Here is a 21819-nt window from a genome sequence, read left to right as displayed (position 1 = left end):
TTTATTTAGTATAGGTCTACATAATGTCATGGCTAGTTTGAAGTTAGGCAGTTGCATATCCTACCAGCCAAATGAGGTGACTAATAATGACATCAAATATACAAAGCGTAGTTTGGTTTAAAAAGCCGAGTTGCCTACGGTTGCCTACCACAAGAACTTCAAGTACTAGGCACATTGGGGTTTTTTTTAGGATATAACTAGCCTACACAACCGCTCCCTTTTGTTGAGTGTTGTGAATGTGCCATTCTGCACGTGCACGGTGCACTGGTGGTTACCGTTTGGCACTGATGTCCTCGCACTTTTTTGTGCATTGAAGTAAGGCAAGCCAATTTATTTTCTTGGAGGCCTGGTGTGTATTTCTGAATAACTGAATAGCTTTTAAAGGCAAATGGTCCAATCTATCTCGTTGAATTGCTTATCGGGCGATCTTTATACCGGCGTTACCGTACGGTATTCAGACAGACAGACAGTTAAAATAAATAACCATGATACAACCTTAACCCAATGGGACCAATAGTAAAGCTTAATTTTATGGATACCACCGTCGACCACAGGGTGGAGCCAGTGAGGTGGTAAATGATGGGGCTGAACAGCTGCCGCGTCATCGCTGTTACGTTGTTTCCTGCTCGCACACGACAGTTAAATAGAGGATCTGGGACACCGGCCGGTTAGATTAGTATACCGGCTCATGTTGCATCAGGATAGCGCAGTAAGCGCACGCTAGACAGACTATCCTAGAATAAGTCGACCATCGGACAAGCTTCATCACCATCGGACGCATATTGAGTTGCAACAACCCGCGGTGAACAGCTGATCATCTTCTAATCTCGGGGTTCGAGTTGACTGAACACCCGGCCGGCAAATCTCTTCTTCCTTTGATCACCTCACCAATTCCATCCAGCCTCTTTGGAATGCCAAGAGAACTGACCCAGAGCCGGATCCAAAAGATATGGATTCCGTCGAAAGATGACAAACCTGCGGTCCCCACAAGATCATGTAAGTCACCTCTTGGCTCATTGCTAATCATCATCCTCGGCAGTCGGCACAATCCATTCATTTGGAATGTAGTGATTTTCTTATCTAGGACACGTTTTGTACAGCATTAACTTGAATGTGTTATATATCTATTTAGCAGAAATCCACGACGAGTTTATCATGTATAGTAATTTTTCCCGTGCATTAATTAAATGCATGATTTATAAAAAAATAAATAAATTGCTTTTTTTTTTACCGGCCGGTACATTAATATGCACGGCGCATGGGGTGGCCCATCATTCAAACACTCAGCGTGAGTCTGACGTGTGTAGTTGCTATAGTTACGACCACGACGCCTCCCCTTAATTTAATTCCCGAGATTTCAGAGAAGCGCTTCAGAGAAATTTGTGTCGGCACGGCGCAGGGGGCTCGGCTCTATAGAATGTGTGTAGTCACTGTGGTGAGGGGGTGTGGCGGGTGCCTATTCCCACAAAGGCGCATCCCTCTCCGATAGGACCGCTGCGGTCGGGTGGTACTACGGACGGCGGTGGTCCCCGCCCCTAGTGCACGTGCAGGATGCTGCCTGCATGGTGGTGGGTTTAGACCTTATACAGTGGTCTATGGTTTGGAGTAGACAGAGATGAACATAGTCATTCAGTATCCTGGCTGGTGGTATGGAATTGGGGTCAGACTCTGTACTACTGACCTGAAATTGTCCTGAATACCACCCAGCCAGAGCCAGGGTGGTACCATTCACTGAAATGTGACCTGATCTCTTGTATGTGTTTATTATTGGTCTTATCTATGCCTATGCCCATTGCCCTGCAGGCCAGGGCAGGGTGCATTTAAGACATCAGTGAATGATGTTTAATGATAGGAATATATCGATATCATACAGCCTCTGGCTACACTTTTAGCTACACATGCCCAAGCTACTGCATTGTGCCTGCATGCATGCTGCTGAACATTATGACCACGGCTGGGAAATAAAAGTATTTGTAATTAGTCACATGTTTTTCAGTCATCTTCTGTGACAATCTTGCAGACTGGTTAACAATTGCAGTAGTACCAGTACCAGACAGTTTTGATTGTCAGTAGGTATAGGTACTAAGTAGATTGACCTTTGGGGCGGGATGGACCAGTCAGATAGATGGGAACTTTTAATTATTTAAATGGCATTATTATTATTTTAGCTCCGTTAGCCCACAACGTTATACATCTGGGCAGCTACCACATTTTCACAAGGACGAACTCTTCTTAAACCATAAACCTTTTATGTGTGTTAAGTTAAGGTGGTCAAGGATAGAGTTGTGAGGAGAAATGTCCATCACATGTTCGATCGGATCCGGCTCTTAGATGTGGGAGAGAAAGGTGTTTTGTGTAATTGCTTGATGTGTTGTGGCTCTGGTGTTATGGAAAAGGGATTAGAGATGTTGTGGAACATGGTTAATGAGAGCTGCATTAGGCACTGTAATCCTCCATGCAAAGGGTTTACTTGGTTCACAGTCACACAAAGTGTTTGTACACATTCAGAAAAAGATGTCTCGAATGCCACATTTAACACAGTTTCACCACATTAAATGACCCCAGACATCTTTTTATATAGAACATTATAAATGTTACTAATCTACAGCTAGTCAGCTATACCCATTGCTGAATTAGACAACATTAAACTTTAATTCAAAATACCGCAAAATATAAAACAAGTTAACTTTCAAATATTCATGATCCTAACGGTGGGAAAGCAAATTATTGTTTTTCACATTCACACGTGACCTACTACTAGTTCACAGCATACAGGATAATGTGATGCAATAATACTGTGGTTATGTGTGTTCATGCCAAGACCCGGCTGAAGTATGCAGCTCTCACGGAGCGTGCAAAAGTGGGTCAAACTGGCAGTGATGTGGAATTGATGGTCGTGTCTGGCTACGGTGAAAGGCCACGTGCATGTTCAGCACGTGGGCGGGTCTCCTCTGGGGTAGCGGGCGTGCGAGGGCTGGGGGGGGGGGGGAGGCACAGAGAGTCGCAGAGTTCATAGACGGCGAAACGGATGCAACAAATTCACACAGGGCTGCCTGCCAGCGGCACTCGTCTCTCCTTTGACGTTACAACCGTGGCAACCGTAGGTACCGTTGCCAACATTGGCAAAGGGGAGGGTCGGGTGATCATGGGCACAGCGGCATAAGAACGAGAGAAAGGATTTTTTTTTTAACAATACAATATTAAGTAAATTAAATTAAGGCCCTTTACATCTGTATGCAAATTATATCCTGCACATAAATTCTACATTCAGTCAAACTCTGAACTCTGACTCTAATGATCATTGCAACGTCCTGATGTGAAACAAAATAATTTCAAAAGAAGGAAAATCAAGGTTGTTGTGTACTGAATGTATATGGACAATCAAAATCGGTTGGAAATATTTTTATTTTGTCATAATTAAACTTTTAATGTCTATGTGGCACACTGACTACTGTAGTTAGAAAATATAAACATGGCACTTCATGTATCTGTGTGGTGCTCCGAGTTTAGCCGTCTCTCATTGCACTTTAGTGGAGGCAGTGGCACCTAGTGACTGATATCTTACTAACCCCCCCCCCCCTCTCTTTCTCTGCAGCTGGTGGGGGTCCCCACCTGTCTAACTCCCCCACTGTCATAGTCATGGTGGGTCTGCCGGCTCGAGGCAAGACCTACATGTCCAAGAAACTCACCCGCTACCTCAACTGGATCGGAATGCCCACTAAAGGTACGTCTGCCAAAGCACCCGTCAGTAGCTTTATGCACAGTCAGTGCAACCTTTTTTTAGCTTTTCTGTTCTGTTCCCAATTGGAACGTTCAGTTTATATAATTGTTTGTTGTCCTCGCTGCAGTCTTCAATGTTGGAGAATATCGTAGGGAGTCGGTTAAGAACTACAGCTCCTATGACTTCTTCAGATCTGACAATGAGAGTGCTGTGAAAATCAGACAGTAAGTGAAACTGCTCACACACGCATACACTGAAACATTGATTTATTTAAGTATGTATTAACAGTTTTCAGAATTACAGTACATTTCTTTCTTTTATTTTTTTCAATTTTCTTTTTATTGAATTTTAATCAAACATACATGTAAACGAAAAGACTAAGACAATACATACAACAAAAACAAGACAATATACGTACAATACACACAAGGGGAGATATCTGCCTCTCTTCTCTATTGATGGTCATAATACATAAGTATCTCAAACAGGTGCATCTGCTTCTACAGGTTAAACAGATTTAACTGAATTTAAACAAAGTCAGGTCTTATGGTAGAGATATGAGTAATCCATCTAAACCACTTTACTTGTTTACAAGAGGGTCCACCTTGTTCAATTCATCGTAAACCACCACATCACCCACTGACATGCCAATCTGACATTGACTGCCATAGGTACAAATATTTGTTTGTTTGTCTTCCTGCAGTGAGTTGGCCTTATCAGCGTTAAGGGATGTCAAGCTCTACTTAACCGAGGAGGGAGGCCAGGTTGCGGTAAGTTTCATCCTATAGTATTTCACTTTACTTTACAACATTGAGTGATAGATAAATGCCTTGTGCAAACGTTCCCCCATCCAGTGTTGCCAACTTAGCGGATTTGTCGTCATATTTAGCTTCTTTCCAGACCCCCCTAGCGACTGAATTAGTGAAAAGCTTCTGGCGAGAAATCTAGCTTTTTTCCCCTGGTGAATTGGGGACAAATCGTGTTGACAAGCGCCAGATATGCGCCAGAGATAAAATCATTTTTTTGTTTTTCTCAGCCTCAAATCCGCTAAATTGGCAAAACTAAAAGTGGTCGGCGCGTCTGGTCTGGCTCACAGGTCACAGCAGGCTCAGTGGCTTCCTCGGCTCGGTTATGTGCACACTGCACAGACTGTCTACCAGTGCTTCCTCCTTTCTTGCTCTGCCTAGGCGAGTGCGCTCCGGTGCGGTATTTCCGAACGCGCCTCTCGAGCTCGACAGAGCAAGAAAGGAGGAAGCACTGGCAGCTCAGTTTAGTCTGCTAGTAAAAATAAAATACACACTCGGATGCTTAAAGTATTAACCTTCTAGTTCCTGTATGGATCGGAACAAAATAGCGTTCTAAACATTAGTTGAATTGTGGTATGTTTTTTTTATATTACAATGAGTTTAAACGATGTGTTATCAAATGAAGAGATGATACAAACTAAGTGCACATAAATGACAAATGTTTTTCTGGGCTGGCTACATATTTTCGTTGCTAGGGGCGCCTAAAAGTCGCTAGGGACGCAAAAAAGTCGCTAGGGGCGGCGCGCGCTACGCGCGCGCATATCCCACCCCTGGCGACTTTTAGCGACTTTTCGAGGAGCCACTAGCTACTTCCGTCACTGGAGAGTTGGCAACACTGCCCCCATCAAAATGGTTCTTGTCGGAGTCTATTGAAGCTTGTGTCATGCAATTTCTCGTGGACTCTCCCGATGATCAGGTGTTTGACGCCACCAACACCACGAGGGAAAGACGAGAGATGATCCTCCAGTTTGGCAGCGAAAACGGCTTCAAGGTAAGCGTATCCATGGTTACCTGTGCAGGGAGGGGTGACACCTTTTGCACACTGACAAGAAGACTGAGTCAGAGCCACGATGTGACTCACCACATTTTTCTTACAGATCTTCTTCATCGAGTCGGTGTGTAACGATCCCAGTGTCATCGCATCTAATATCATGGTCAGTCAGAAATCTAACATTTTAATCACTGTGCCACAGAATCGGTGTGTTTTTGTCTTTAATTTGACGTTCCACTTCCTCTCCATAATAGGAAGTAAAGGTGTCATGTCCAGACTACCAGGACACTAACAAAACGGACGCCATGTTGGACTTCCAGAAAAGGATTGAATGTTATAAAGCTACATACCAACCTCTAGACCCTGATCAGCATGACAGGTAAAACCACACACACACACACACACACACACACACACACACACACACATAATAATGTGTCATTAATCATAATCATGAACAGAACTGCTGGTATGATATCCCCTCAAGCATTTGACTAGAAGCTATACCGAACCCTGTCTTTATTTAGGGATCTGTCCTTCATCAAAGTGATTGATGTGGGCCGGCAGTTTCTGGTCAACCGGATCCAGGACCACGTCCAGAGTAAGATTGTGTACTACTTGATGAACATCCACGTCCAGCCCCGCACCATCTACCTGTGTCGACATGGGGAGAGCACCGACAACCTGAAGGGGCGCCTGGGCGGAGACTCGGGCCTCTCGCCTCAGGGCAGAAAGGTATCTATATACTCAAGATGACTTACACTCAAGGAACACACCTTTTTACATCATACCGTTTTAAATTCTGAAAGAAATTCCGGTGACAACACCGGTGCACACAGAAATGTACTGTACCGAGGTATGCATTTAAGTTAACGCTATCAGGATAATGGATACAGGCACGCATACGGTTAGTCATCGACTAAAACAAACGCAATCGCTCACCCATAGGTTCCCGACCTCTGAACATGTGTCCTGTCCTGTCTGTAGTTTACAGCTGCCCTGGCTCGGTTCGTGGAGGAGCAGAAACTGAAAGAGCTGAAGGTTTGGAGCAGCCAGCTCCATCGCAGCGTCCAGACCGCTGAAGGCCTGGATGTACCCTATGAACAGTGGAAGGCCCTAAATGAGATAGATGCGGTGAGTGTTTAAACACACTCGCACATACAGTACAGGCAGTCGGTCACACTCACTCCACAAACCCTGGCATGAACAAACTCTTATGTGCGTTTCATTTGTTGCTTCAGGGTGTGTGTGAAGAGATGACATATGACGAGGTGAAGGATAAATACCCAGAGGAATTCGCTCTGAGAGACCAAGACAAATACTACTACCGCTACCCCACGGGGGAGGTACACGCCTTTATATCTTTCCAGAGATATCTGCCTATCTGTGATGCTGACGAAAAGAAATGGAACAGACGTTAACCCCTCTCTTCCTTCTGCCCGATGTTAGTCTTATCAGGACCTGGTCCAGCGGGTTGAGCCAGTGATTATGGCACTGGAGAGGCAGGAGAATGTTCTGGTTATCTGTCACCAGGCGGTCATGCGATGCCTTCTGGCCTACTTCTTGGACAAGAGCGCAGGTAAGGCAGTACCAACTCCCATAAGCCCCTGCATGGGTCTCTTCTGTCCTACAGTTGTCGTCCGTGGATTGCTGACCGTGACATGCACTTGATGTCCGCAATGTTGTTCCCTCTAGACGAGATGCCCTACCTGAGGTGTCCCCTGCACACCGTGCTGAAACTCACCCCCATCGCCTATGGGTGTAAAGTGGAGTCCATTTCGCTCAACGTGGAGGCAGCGAACACACACAGAGAGAGGCCTGAGGTATGTTTCACTGTGTGTAGGTGCCTCTTACACTGCCTGATTTCACATCGCATGTCTATGTTTGATGAACGGCGTACATTTAAACCTTCCTCTCTCTCTCTCTCCTTGTCCCCAGGAGGTGAATAGGGGTCCTCCTGGCATTTTGATCAGGAGGAACAGCATTACTCCTCTGACCAGCCCAGAGCCCAACATCAAGAAGCCCCGCATCAACAAGCTGGATGGGGCACCTATCCAGGAGATCTCCAGCGCCATGTCGCTCTACAGCGCCACACACCTCCCCCTTACCCTGTCCGGACAGGTGGGCCCCCACCACACACACACACACACACACACACACACACACACACACCTAGCCAACTCTTATCAACCATTCGCTGCTGACTTTCTTCGCTTTAAACTTCATGCACGTTCACTTGCTTCCTAACTAGCATTCACTTTTTTTTTTATTGCACCGTCTTTTCTTCCACCCATTTCTCACCACCCTGCAGCACTGGCTGAGCAAAGTTTGCCTGTAAGTACTCACTTAGAATACATGTAGATATCTCATTCTCTGTTCCCCCTCCTGTGTGGCCACTGGCACTTGCCAAGTCTTGCGTTTGATCAGCTTCAGTGTGGCATTTGTTGTCTCCACCAGGCCTAGTCTGAGGAATATATCCCACCCTTTACACATTGGCCTGTTATAGCGCCACCAACAGGTGGATTTTTCAAAACGCCTCAAATCATCCAATTGCCATCAAAGGTGTAACAAATAATGGCACCCTTTTCACATTGGCCTATTATAGTGCCAACAGGAGGCCACAACCTGAACCTGGCCTGGTGGGGATACTTGTGCCCAGGGGGCACTTTTTCTAGTTTTGTCTGTTTCACTGATGATGGAAGTCACCTAATTAATATAGCCTACTGCATATATTTTGAAATTACAAAACCGGCATGTCTTGTTCTTGAGAGAAAGAAAAGAAAACAAACCTATAACTTGCCGGTGGAAGTCACGTGCTTCCAACTTCCCAGGCCACATTCCTCCCCCTCCTACGTTGGAATTCCTCTTGTCTTTCGTCACAGCATCGCACAAATGTTGCCATGGCAACTCATATTCATTGTCCTGTCCTGTCCTTGTCTCTTTTTGTTTCTCTGGCTTTCTGTCTCTGAGGTGTGTCATCCTCCACTATCTGAAAGTGGGGTCTCTCGTAGCAACCCACAGGTAAAAAAAGAAGAAAGGCAGAGAAAAAAGCAAGTTATCATGTCTAAGCTTTTAGCCCAGCAGATAGATGTAGATGTATGTGGTGACAGTGGCTCAGGAGGTAGACTGGCCGTCTGCAGTGCGTACCGTAAGATGCCTGCTTCGAACCCCGGCTCCTCCTAGCTTTGTTTCCCTGCGAGACTGTGTGCAACCCCTGATCAAATATAACCCATAGAAAATAATGTTTGTTCTTTAACCCATTTTGACCTGAGATCAGATTCTAAAAATGTCTGTTCGAAAATGACAGTTTTCTGAAAAAGCTATGTTTCTATGTCAGTCGTTCTTCGATTTTTCAAAAATGGCAGACCTGCAAGCTCGTAGCGTGCCACTCTGTGGCGCGCTATGAGCTTGTAGATCTGCTATTTCTCAATAGCTAAAGCATAACCTAATGCTAGCACCAAAAGGGGTTCCCGCCCAGGGTTAAGGAGACATATTCATATATATATATAGAGCACATAATTGTTATGTCGGGTGGCAAAAGTTGCTGTCGGCTTCTTTCATAATCACCGATTATTTCACACAAACATGTTGACTAACCCATAATAATGATCCATGATGAATGCTTGCTTTAAACTTGGCAGCTTCTATTTACCAGCAGAGCAGCACACGCACCGCAGAATAGAGAACATGATGTAACATCTGGTTTAAGGATTAGATCTAGTATTTGTTGTGTGCAGATAATTTAAGCAAAGACATGTTGTGTCATTAATATTCCTGCCCCTCTGCCATAGTAATGTGTCCCAGATCATGACACCATTGTTTATCTGCACTTCCAGGTATTGAAAAGGAGAACAACTGATCGCCGTGATGTCCTACAGCCCTGCCAATAATATTGTACTGGTGGATCACCTGACCCAAGAGACCAGGAATTGGATTCAAAGACAAAATCTTAAAAAACAGCACTCAAGAACTTTTCTTACTAGCATCAAGTCTCTATTCTCACAAGACGGTGAATAGGATTTTCCTGGAATCCTGGTTTGGTGAACTGGCTCTGTTTTGGTCAGAGATGTCTGGTTTGAATGACAGCATCTCTCTCTAGGTCGTCCTCAGACGAGCCCTCCATCTTCGCCTCCAGTCATCCCGGTTATTCAGGACTTGGCATACTGACCTTTTAAACGGAGTCGGTATAAGTCCAAAAGTATGGAACTTAAAATGTATCCTGTCCTTGTTAACCATGCCACTCATGGTTGCACATGGTTGCACTAAAAAAAAAACAACAACAACCTAGGCATTTCTCTGGAATCGACTCCTGACAATTCTTTGTACATTTTGTTTTCTAACATTTTTGTTTCCTTCTAAAGATTGTCACAATGCTATTCAGTGCTGTCATATTTATTTTTATTGCATAAGCATACACAAAACGAATAAGCATTTTGCACAGCGAAGAATGAGATTATAGCTTTTTCAGTTGTGCGAGTACTCTGGCTAGGGCAAAGGAGATTATCTTGCCTTAGAGTGCCTATAACGCTCGTGCTGTAAGCCCCATGCTGCTTATTTGTCTAATTCAATTGTATTTGTTTAACTTATTTTTCTTGTATATTTGCTGCACACATATTTTTGTTAGAACACTGCATTCTCCTCATCAGTAATATCCTTTGTAAATGTTAAATACTGTATGCAGGAGGGTGGGCCCAAGGCTGGCATAAAAAAACCCCCACTTTATTTTAATGAACATTGTGCATTTTCAGAAGACTATTTTGTACTGCCATGTTACAGAGAGCAGGAGCTGTAAAAAGAAATCTACAATAATACTTTTGTTATTTGATACTTGAATCTTTGTTTTTGTAAGAATTGTTTTGCTATACTATTTATTTATATTTATGTGGATTTGATGGCTCAGAGTGAGATGTACCATGTTTGAACTTGAGGATGTTGCATGACTTGAACAGTGACAGGGGAAGAACATGTGTATATTTTGCATCTATACTGAACCAATAAAATCTACTTAAAATAATAAATTTTGTTTACTCTGACTGGGCCAAATCTGTCATTAAGGAAGCTAATATCCTGTGGACTTGAGTTTCTTTACCTTTTTGTTTAAATCAAACCGGTCAAGGTCACTAGGTCAGTGTCAGGTAAAGAAATGATTTTACAAGGACGGCCTGGCAAGAGGCAAGCCTCTTGAAGATCGGTTTGTCATTGCTTGACAGAATATCTATTTAAGGAGCTAAGCTCTAAGAAGGTGTTCTCACTGTGAGCTGAGTCACGAGTCACATGCCTCGCAGTATTTAAGACCCGGGGCCATTGATTTACTGTTGGATTTATGAACTGGAACTGTAAACCGTTACATTGCAGAAATTTAATTTATTGATTCATTTCCATTTAGTCTAGGATCTTACTGAAATGAAAGTACACAACAGCAGTGTTGAAATTATGTGTTATATGACACAGACGTTATGTGATCGTGAAGGGTGTGTTTATGCTTTTGATGTCAGTTGTGGATGACAAAAATGAAATTCAACACAGCCAATGGTCTCTTGGATGGTCATGAGCAGTTGAGGGTTATCCGTCTTGCTCAGGGTCCGTCCAATGCCACGTCTTCATTACTGGTCGGGCTGAGAGGCGAACAAGTGGGTTTATGATTATCAAACGGCCTCTGCGACGGAGAGCAGGTTTATGTATCGAGCACTGATCCATTACCGGTTGCCGTAGCCGACTGCCGTAGCCGTCATTGCTTAAAGTCGCTAATATCTCGGATTCAAAGTTCATGACTGATGTCTAGACTGACGTGAGGATGTATGCAGGGAGACTGTGGTCCATGTTCTCTCGGTTTAGTCTTCAGAGTCACTGAGCATCATTGACCTCTTAACTGGAACTTAGTCTGGATGAGATCATTAATGCTGTGTGCAATTCTGATTAAGAAAGAAAATATGTTGCAGACAGGAGAGCAAACAGACAGACAGGCAAACAACTCAATTCGTTCATTTTGTTTAAGTGAATTAGGGCTGACTGAGACAGTCATTGGACTTGTTGAGCTAATGTGGTTTCTGTGTGCCGTAAGTTTCCACATGGAAGTTTCCACATGGAAGTTTCCACATGGAAGTACCAACTATAGTGGGAGTTAATATGGCACGTTACTAAGTTTAAAACCAGGAAAATGCAACATTATGCCATGGTTATGGTATTACGAAATCCAAATCCCAGACTAAATCTATCGATATATATGCCCAGCTGTAGCTGTCGTCCACATTTGGAACACTGAACCCAGCCTCCTTTTACGACTGGAAAATAATGTACCGGTATCTGGTGGTGAGTTCAAACCACTTCATCCTCACCAAGCAAACAATTCATTCAGTTGTAAATGTTACCAGCTCCTCACCAGCATAGAGGAGAACCAGGTGGGGTAGACCCACCTCCCCCCCTTTATATCTATCTATGCCAGTGTGCTTAGCATGATGGTGAGACGCCATATGGACCTTCGTTTATGAAAGAACACCGTCCCTTCTGTTACTAAAGACTGTTTATTTGCAAGACTGTGAATTCGGCAATGAATCTTCAACCATGCAACCAGATGATGTAATATTGCCAATGTTATTGTTAACTAATGTTGTCCTTCATTTGTGTTGTAAGTAGGGCTTGTGAAGCGGTTCTGTCTGGTTCTCCTTTAACGGCAGGTACCACTTTCACTGACTCAGTCAGAAGTCACATGCACCCACCAACACGTACACACACACACACACACACACACACACACACACACACACACACACACACACACACACACACACACACACACACACACACACACACACACACACACACACACACACACACATGCACACATGCGCGCGCAAAGTGCTCTGCCATTTCCTTTGGTATGACTCACAGGACAGACAGTGGGTAGTCTGATCCGTGGCTTGGCTCAGTGGTTGGTCACCACCAGTGGCCAAAGTGACTATGTGACTTCCCTCATGTTCACCTAGTCTGCATACGGCCTTGCAAACTGACTGGCACAAAAACACAGACACAATCTAGATACACAAATCAGAAGCTACAGCTGCTTTACATGTGGATTTGCATACTGAGCCTCCTATTCTAAATAATGAGCCAATACCAAAGTGCACTTGAGGTCCATTTAAATGCAGGGTTAGTACAGTACGTCACTCACAAAGTATAACTTATCGCTTGTGTATATTTCAGAAGATAATATCCAAAAGTTACAGTACCAAAGTTATGGTGTTATGGTGCTGTTGAATTAAGACATGCATAATAATTACCAATAGGCTTGTGTGTGTGTGTGTGTGTGTGTGTGTGTGTGTGTGTGTGTGTGTGTGTGTGTGTGTGTGTGTGTGTGTGTGTGTGTGTGTGTGTGTGTGTGTGTGTGTGTGTGTGAGTGAGTGAGTGAGTGAGTGTGAGTGAGAGAGACAGAGACTAATCTGTGTGGGAAAGAGAAGCTAACAGATGAATGGAACATGGGCCAGCCGGTTGAATCGTCGACTAAGCCAGCAGCTCCACAAATAGATATCTAATACGGTGTTGACAAAGGATTTGGTGGTGTACGTACGTCAGTCAACAAATTTGCTGCTCACTCGTGCATCCAGGCCTCGCAATTGGGCAATTGGGCAATTGTGTATAATGAAATCATCCCGTTTTTGGCTGATGATCAAGATATAGACACTAATTATATAATCAATTAGGGCGGCTGTGGCTCCTCCTGTCCTTGGGCAAGACACTGAGTCGGTCGGTGTGAGCTTTGCCACCATTGGTGTGTGAATGTGGGAAGTGAGGACGCTGGCGTTGACTGTTCGCCACTTCACCTCCCATTGTAAAGCGCTATGAGCACTTGGAAAAGCGCCATGAAAATGCAATTCATTATTATTATTCATTATCTCAGCCTACACAGATGCTCATATTTACATTGTCCGATCTCCTTCCTGTCTCAATCTCTCTGTCTTTTCCTGCCTTTCTCTCATTTTCCCAGTCTCTCCCATGCAGTCTCTCCCAGTCTCTCCCAACCCCCTCCCTCTCCCCCCTCTTGGTCTCGCCAGTGGCCATGACTCGGCAGGTTGTCTTCACATATCCGTTCCCTATTAGTTAGGAAATATGTAATAAAATTGTGCGCGCGCACCCACACACACACACACACACACACACACACACGCACACACGCACGCACGCACGCACACACACACACACACACACACACACACACACACACACACACACACACACACACACACACACACACACACACACACACACTTTTCGAGGAGCTGCTGTCCTAACCTTCACAGTGCTGGGTCAATGGGTTACCACAGTTAGGCTACAGTATAGACAGTAAAGTAGTAACTGTGTGATACAGATACACAGATAAACAAACACATACACAACCCACACCATCTACTCCTGTACTTAGGAGATCCACGAGAGAAAGCATAAAGCCTGACAGACTGATCTTGTGAAACAGACTGTTAAAAAAAACTGGATTAAAAAAAAAAAAAAAAAACATTAAAAAAAAAAAAAAAAAAAAAGCATTGTAAAATTGAAAATATTGTCCAAGGTTTATTGCAGGAAAGGAAAGTCAAATGCTGACTACCTTAGTGTATTCGTTTTATACTTACTCTATGATTATTGTTGCCTTGTGATGTGCTTAGAGAGAAATAGCATTATTAGATATTTCACAGAAAGGGAGATGTGATGATCATGATCATCATCTATTATCTTTAACCACAAGGTGTCAGTGTCTGTGTCAGTAGTGAAATCCATATAAGGGCACACAGAGACAGGAAGTCAGATGAGATAGAGTTCATATCAAGGACAAACATTTGTATACCTGTTTGATTGAATAAAGAAGCCTTGGAGTCAAAGTACTTGGTCATCATTGAATCAACAAACAGAACAGTAAGTACACACGGGTGTGCGCACGCACGCACGCACACACACACACACACACACACACACACACACACACACACACACACACACACACACTTTTCGAATACCAGCACCGTATAGATTGTTGTTGTAACAACCCATGCAGTTCACTTAATGGGGCCAGTCCAATCTTATTGGCGAAGAGTGACAAAAGTCCTGGACCGGAAGTTGGCAGAATGCATTTAGTACAGTGGGAAGAGGGGGTATCATGCACCCCCCGGAAATATACTTTTAATCAGTGTTTTCTTATTGGAAAAAATGTGCTGAAAATGATGAGCTATGATAAAAAGTTGTCAAAATGTCCCACCTGCCCCAAAACCCCTTTTTTGGTTTATGGCTCTGGGGAAATTGTGTAAAGGCAATATATTAATTCACTAAAATTACATAAATAGACATATTTTTAAATATCACCTACATTATCCCCAGAAAAACAAAAAAAAGATGCTGTCCGCTTGACTAATAATAACAAAGATGGTTATTTTCCAACACAAACTTCCCATATCCATAAGCTTCAATTTGAGCCCAAGATCTATCTTGAAAAACTCTGAACTATAAATTAAATCTGTGAAAATGGTATATCCAGTCAGTCAGCTATACATTTGGAATAAATTAATGAATGACTCCACATTATGGAATATTTCTTACTTGAATAAGCTATGTTAAAAAGTTGGAAAAGTTAAAAAATATATATATGCAAATGAGTGCCCGATTTTCACTATATCTCAGCCAATACTGCACTTAAATGAACAAATAAGACATTTGTTTTGAGGGTCGAAGATCTCAGTGAAACTATTCCTAAAGTGACCACATGCTGGTGTGCAAATCAATGCCGATGAAATCAATTCCTCTATCTCGTCGGCTTCTTGTCCATGCTTTCCAGTGTAAGGAGATCAAGCAGTGAGGTTGGTATAGGACTGCACCACAGGACACACTGGATTCAAAAACGATTTGATTTTCAACCATCCCTGCCCTTCATCATAGGGGTTTTCCACCATAGCTTCATCAGCTCGCTTGTATAAGGCAACGGTGGCTCTCTTCAGAGCAGAGTAGCATGTAGGAAGGCGAGCCGCAGGTCAACTTTAGATTTAGAAATGAGTTTGTCATCTGCCCCCCACCACTCTTTCACTGAAGACTCACAATGTAAATAGCATATATTCTGAGCCTATAGCCAAGCCATATGGCCCATAGGGCAGGAGCCTAACAAGTACACTCCCTGGCATGATGACTAGTATGTCGCAGGGACTTACCCCAATCCAACCCTTTGGTATTGAACCCCTGACCATCCAGTCTCAGGGCGGACTCTCTAACTACAAGGCCACTGAGCTGTTGATGATATCCAGAGCTTCTTACGGGTGTAACTCTAGAGTGTATACAAAATGGAACCAAATGGACCTGTAAGTAAGCCTTGTGTAGCCATGAGGCCCATAGGCAGAAGCATATCTCCTGTTTCTTTAGTATGAGGCAGCTTGATGTACAAGTACACCCCCTGGACATGACGCTATGTAGCAGGGACATGTCCGTCTTTGGTATGACCTGTGTGTGTGTGTGTGTGTGTGTGTGTGTGTGTGAGAACAGGAAAGACAATTCTTCTACAGTACATTCTCTAATTGTGTAGACTTCTTGTAAATTTTGTAATGCAGATGTTTAACAATAATGTATTGAGAGCTTAAAATGAAATCAAATTTCGTTTAATTTTATGCTCTCAAGAGTTAAAGATCTATAAGGGTCCATTTGGTTACTCTTTATCATTTAGCTGGGGACCACCTGGAACCCCCTCAAGGACCACTGGTATCACTAATATCCCTAATATGTTGGCATGGTGTAGTAGCCTACAGTTGAGTTTGGGTTTTGCACCCCAGCCTACTGACAGGAAATATGCTGAGCTGTGTATCGGACGGTTATTCTCTTGAAACTGCATGGTTTCATGGAAATCATCCACCCACATTTCTTATCTCTTTACACAACTAACCGTAATAAAACAGGAGAGTATTTATTTCCCTTTATTTCTGGGGATAATGCAGAGGTCATAATTAAAAATATAATGGTAGCAACCCCCCAAATCCTATTCTTCTACTTACCCCTATGTGTCATGATACTCCATGACAAATTTCAGAGTTCCATGTCTATGTACCGGTATGTAATTTTAGTGAATCGCCAGAACCATATACCAAAAAGGGGGTTTTGAGGCAGGTGGGACATTTTGACAACTTTTTTTATCATAGCTCATCATTTTCAGCACATTTTTTCCAATAAGAAAACACTGATTAGAAGTATATTTCCGGGGGGTGCATGATACCCCCCTCTTCCCACTAGACTAATTGGACTCAGGCAACAGCCCAGCTTTAATGATATATTTTTTTATTTTGTTTTTATCAGCTGCAAGCTGGTCAATAAGAGCTTGCTATATATTCGACCGGGTAGTACACACTGGAAGCGGGGAGATCATTTTCTGCTGTTTTCTGCTGGTTGCCAAGCCTGCATATTTCCAGCCTAACGTGGATTCATTCACAGTTGCTTGCCTGGTTTGGTTTTTGGATGCTGCTTAGCTTATTTCTGTCATGACAGTTGGCAACACTGGCAATGATTGCACACACACACACACACACGCACACACACGCCTGGAAGCCACGCCCACGCCACAGTGTGATCTCATCTTCTGTTTGGATGAATGGGCTGTCTATGGGAAGTGTCACCTAGGTATCACCTTGCTGGCAAGATGGCAGCCGTGTGAATATAGCTAATTAGTCTCCTTCTGATGGAAAGCTGACTGGGTGTGGCACTGCATGCACACCTACTGTACCAGCCCCTCACCAGCATAGAATCCCATTCTCAAATCAACACCAGAGTCTTCAAGAACCCTGCCTTCCTTTCCCCCACTCCACTCCTCGCCAGATCTTCCCATAGAAATACCTGGCAAGTACAGTTGAAGCCTACATTGCTGCATGCTGTTCGTACTCTGTAGAGCCTTTTTGTCTTCACAACTGTTTGACAAAAGAGAGACAACCGGAGAGTATATTTTATGGTGAGACTTAATTGTGTGTGTTCTTCCTCTCACACACATGTCACACACGCATGCGCACGCACACGCATGCACTTTGTTTAGGGTCACTTTAGTGCTAAGTGATGTAACTTATTCTCAGTGTTGCACAGACTTGCCCTATATAATTCATTGTACAATGAATACTGAAAATAGGTGCTCTACAAGCTCACAACACGTCACATCACAAGGTGCCGTGAGCTTGCAGATCTGCTATTTATTTTATTTTTCAAACGTTCTCAGAATCTTTGAACATTCTTGCATGTTTTGGAATATTTCCGGTTGCATGTTGCATGCCCAAATTAGGAGCGCCAGCCGGCAGGTTGTAAATGGTAAAACAAACGAACAAAATAAATAATTTTCACTGTCATTAGGGATGTTAACAACAGCAGCTTACGGTCTTTGTATCACTGTCCTCTTGTCTGACTGCATCTCTCTAAAACTAGTTAGAGTTAGCTGACTAATAGGATTCCAAAGGGTAAAGCTGTGCCAACTGGCACTGGTGCAACCATAAGCTGTGCGTGCGTGTGTTTGTGTGTGTGCTCTTTCGTGCATAATGTGCCCAATGTGCACATTTTATAAATCTATTTATTTAACAACAACTGCACTCTTAACTCGCCTTTGCATCATTGTAATCACACTTCTTTCTGTCTGTGGCGTTGTTCTTGTCCCATGGAGTGGGCGACCCCCAGCCTCACGTACCCCCGGCCTATACAGTCCGTACGTGAGCTGCTGCACATCACTGTCTGGGATCAATTATTATTCAGCTGGAAGGGAGAAAGAAAAAGGGGTAGAGTGACAGCGTGTAAGGGTGGAGAAAGGGCGGAGCTTTAAGGTGGACGTGACTTTGCTCACATGGGCACCACACTGTGAGACCGACCGCACATTCTCCTGTCCTCTCTTCCCCTCTTCTGTCCTCTCTGCTCGTGTCCTGTCCTCTGCACTTCTCTCCTCTCCTCTCTTCTCCTGTCCTATCCACTTCTCTCCTGTCCTATCCACTTCTCTCCTGTCCTGTCCACTTCTCTCCTGTCCTCTCTTCTCCTGTCCTGTCCACTTCTCTCCTGTCCTGTCCACTTCTCTCCTGTCCTGTCCAGTCCTGTCCTGTCCTGTCCTGTCCTGTCCACTTCTCACCTCTCCTCGCCTGCTCTCTTCTCCTGTCTTGTCCTCTCCTGTCTCTACAGTACAGTACTGTCCCGTCCTGTCACGTATTGTCCGGTCATGTCCTCTCCAGACTTCTCGTGTCTTCTCCTGTCCTCCTTGAGACATGTGATTATGCGATATGAGACCTTTAAAACCATCTACATAAATATGCACGACAAAGACCTTGCTAAGAAACCTCTGCCTTACCTGGAGTAGAGTCGGTCATATTTGTTTTTACTGAATTATGAACACAATATACAAAGTCATTGCCAGTTCAGATTAATGGTTAACTGCCACACATTCCGTTGTTGAGTACAGGTTACTTTTGTTGATATGGCTTTGAGCTCAAGGCATGCTCGTTCTGAAGGAATGCGTGACTGTGGGTCAATGTGATGAATCACATTTTTCACCTGACATACTATGTGCTTACACTGTCCATAAGGTGGTTTCACCTCGCTGAGCCGTTAACAGTTAATCGATAACCCTTTTACACTGTAAAATCTGGAGTGTTCATTTAACTCTCAATTACAAAATAACCTATGAATTAATGAATGCACATTTCAAATAATTGTTTTCCAGAATCTACTTTGTAGTTGTCTCACTCACATTTATTATGGCATTGTCGAGGCTCCTGTCATACGCCTGCGTTTTGGAATGTGTATACGACGTGTGACAGACAGACTAATAAAACGATCATAGTGCAGACAGACGTCACCTGGCCACTGGTGCATGATGTGTGAGGCAAAGTGAGTAGAGACGTCTCACTCTGTCTGCACAGAACTCCCAGTATAACCACCCCAGCAAGCCAAATGACGTCATGATGACGTTATGATGACGTCCTCCGGTCACTCCGGTGACGTTCAGGACTAGGCCAGATCACAGCCCATATGGGGATGATCTTTACGTCATTTCCAGGACGTCTTCACCAGTTTAAATACTTTTGCTTATTCTGGGCCAGATCTGACTAGTTATGATATGACTTAAGTGGATCTGGCCTCGATCGGACTCTCGGAACATCCGTCTTAGTGGGCAGAATGTATGTTGGTTGAAATCAGGTGATATTTTGGGCCAGATCTGACTAGTCTTGGTTCGACTTGATCTGGCCACAAATAATCAAGACGTCCCTAATTCGTCCAGGTCCTGACCGTGCTTGCTGGGACTGGTCGACTGGAACCCTAATCTAGTATTCATATTCTTCTTAGTAGAAGGAACATTTTCCAAAAATAGCCCATCTGCAAGCTCGTATTTGAGCTTGTATGTAGATCGTCTATTTTCAGCAAAGATATTGGGTTTTGGTCCGAGATAGCGGATCAAGTGCAGAGCAGCCGACCCTGGTCAACAAAGTATTAGTTTACTAAGGGTGGTTATTCAGTGAGAGGGAAAACACTGGAATGATATGACCAATGACTTTGTCAGTCTGACTAATATTTTTTTTACTGTGTATCTTAATTGTACATTTTATTGTTTTTCAAGACTCCTGTGGACAAGTGATGAGAACGAGTATGCTAAAGACTTATAGCCATATATTTGTGTAATGTAATTGTGATGTTAAGATAAACGTTTTGTGACCCAGACATACATTGTGACGTCACCTCAATGCACTGTGAACTTGATGATTCTGAATAGCCTCCAGTCATTATGCATGCATGTGTATGTGCGCATGTGCGTGCGTGCGTGCGTGCGTGCATGCGTTTTGTGGAGACTTGGTCAGAGGCCCAGAACAACAGACAATGGCAGCTTCTTTGACTGAGGCCTCAGCATGTTAACAAGACAGCACTGTGCCTGTATCCAAGCCCTCACACTGCTTGGTGGAATCTTCCATGTTCTAGCTCTATATAAATAGTATAAAATAAATAAATAAGAGATAAAGGTCGCAAGAACTTTGTTCTATGTCTAGGATGTGTAATTTCCTCAAAGCATTTACAATGTGGCAGCAACTGCGGAGAGAAGTGAAAAAGACTTAGAATGGCATAATTTGTTGGACTAACAAACCATGGCCATGGACTAACTATAGGATGGCCATTGCAGCTGCAATTTAAATACAGGAATGTGGGGACAGTCTAAAAGCTACAGATGTGCCAAGAGATCTCTCCCTGGCAAACTGGTGTTTCATCGCTGGCAAACACCTAACTGGTCTGTTGAAAAGATGCAACAAAACAAGAGAACACGTCTATGACGTCAGCAATCTATTCTATGATGTCAATAAATACCATGACGTCAGATATCGGCCATATTCTATGATGTCAATAAATATACTATGACGTCAGATATCATCATCATGTCCATATTTGGGCAAAGTGTCAGCCCAAATTGACCTCCACTGACTTCCAGTATAAAAATATTGGTTTAAAAGGTTTACCGCAGCGTGTGTAAAGACATTGATTTGGCCCACACACACCCCTACAATGTGGTGCCAGCTAGTGAAACATTATTTGAATTAAATGTTGTCTTCAAAGAGATTCTTACGTACGTAGTGTGAACTCGATTTCTTTCTTCTTTTTTTTACCAGTCCCTGGCGGTTCACAGAGGTCAACCACTTCCCCTTAACGTCTTTCTATAATATGACACTGACTGCAACAAAACGAGCAGATTCTGGCCGGAGCCAGTTGGCTCAAAAACACAGAATTACTCATCAGTCACATGAGTAGGGCTTGTTCTGAAGACTCCATGTGACGTAGGTCAAAATGGATTTCCTGTGTTGTGCAAATACAATGCTTGATACTGAACCTGACCTCCAATTTGTTTACCGGTATATGGATTGCCCTTTGAAATGCACTTTAATTTGATAGATTTATAGCAGACAAAACCCGTGGTTTTCCACGCAATCCTTCTGTCGCAGTGAGTGGGGGAGTTCAAGGATCGGCCAGGTGTCAGAGAGAGGCAACGACAGGCTATGACCTGTCAGGACAATGAGGTTTAACTTTGCACCATTAAACCTATATCTACATATAGGCCTCCATCTTGCGCCACCCTTATCCCTTATCCCTAAACTTATTTGCCATTTTTTACTATTTTGAGAAATCATTTTAAAATAGTTCAACTAGCCGATCTACACGTTGTGAGCTTGTAGATCAGGGGTTCTCAACCCGTGAGTCGCGACCCCTCAGGGGGTCGCCAAATTATTTTGTTGGGTCCCCATATTCTTTTCCAAAAAAAAGTTGTTGGAAAATGGAAATGAAGAGTTTACACA

At 43.6% G+C, this 21819-nt stretch overlaps 1 protein-coding gene across 1 annotated transcript; it reads left to right on the top strand.

Annotated features, from left to right (window-relative positions):
- The first annotated feature begins 687 nt into the window (after positions 1-687).
- pfkfb3 (6-phosphofructo-2-kinase/fructose-2,6-biphosphatase 3) lies at positions 688-10507 on the top strand. The gene is made up of 14 exons (XM_080757549.1): positions 688-996; positions 3596-3724; positions 3849-3945; positions 4425-4491; positions 5444-5518; positions 5625-5681; positions 5773-5897; positions 6046-6253; positions 6506-6652; positions 6760-6864; positions 6968-7097; positions 7214-7341; positions 7457-7639; positions 9355-10507. Exons 1-14 carry the CDS (start codon positions 912-914, stop codon positions 9406-9408), a joined length of 1590 nt encoding a protein of 529 aa, XP_080613675.1. The 5' UTR covers positions 688-911; the 3' UTR covers positions 9409-10507.
- The last annotated feature ends 11312 nt before the right edge of the window (positions 10508-21819 follow it).

The sequence above is a fragment of the Protomyctophum bolini genome (assembly GCF_963924005.1).
Source record: "Protomyctophum bolini genome assembly, chromosome: 23".
In the NCBI taxonomy this organism is placed as follows: Eukaryota; Metazoa; Chordata; class Actinopteri; order Myctophiformes; family Myctophidae; genus Protomyctophum; species Protomyctophum bolini.
This window is presented reverse-complemented; position numbering and strand designations above follow the sequence as displayed.

What these genes read in the sequence shown, in the direction of transcription:
- pfkfb3 (XM_080757549.1), top strand. Translation starts at nt 912, where the DNA reads ATGCCAAGAGAACTGACCCAGAGCCGGATCCAAAAGATATGGATTCCG. An exon ending in AGTGCTGTGAAAATCAGACA is followed by an intron (nt 3,946 to 4,424) that starts GTAAGTGAAACT and finishes GTCTTCCTGCAG; the next exon opens with TGAGTTGGCCTTATCAGCGT. An exon ending in GACCCTGATCAGCATGACAG is followed by an intron (nt 5,898 to 6,045) that starts GTAAAACCACAC and finishes GTCTTTATTTAG; the next exon opens with GGATCTGTCCTTCATCAAAG.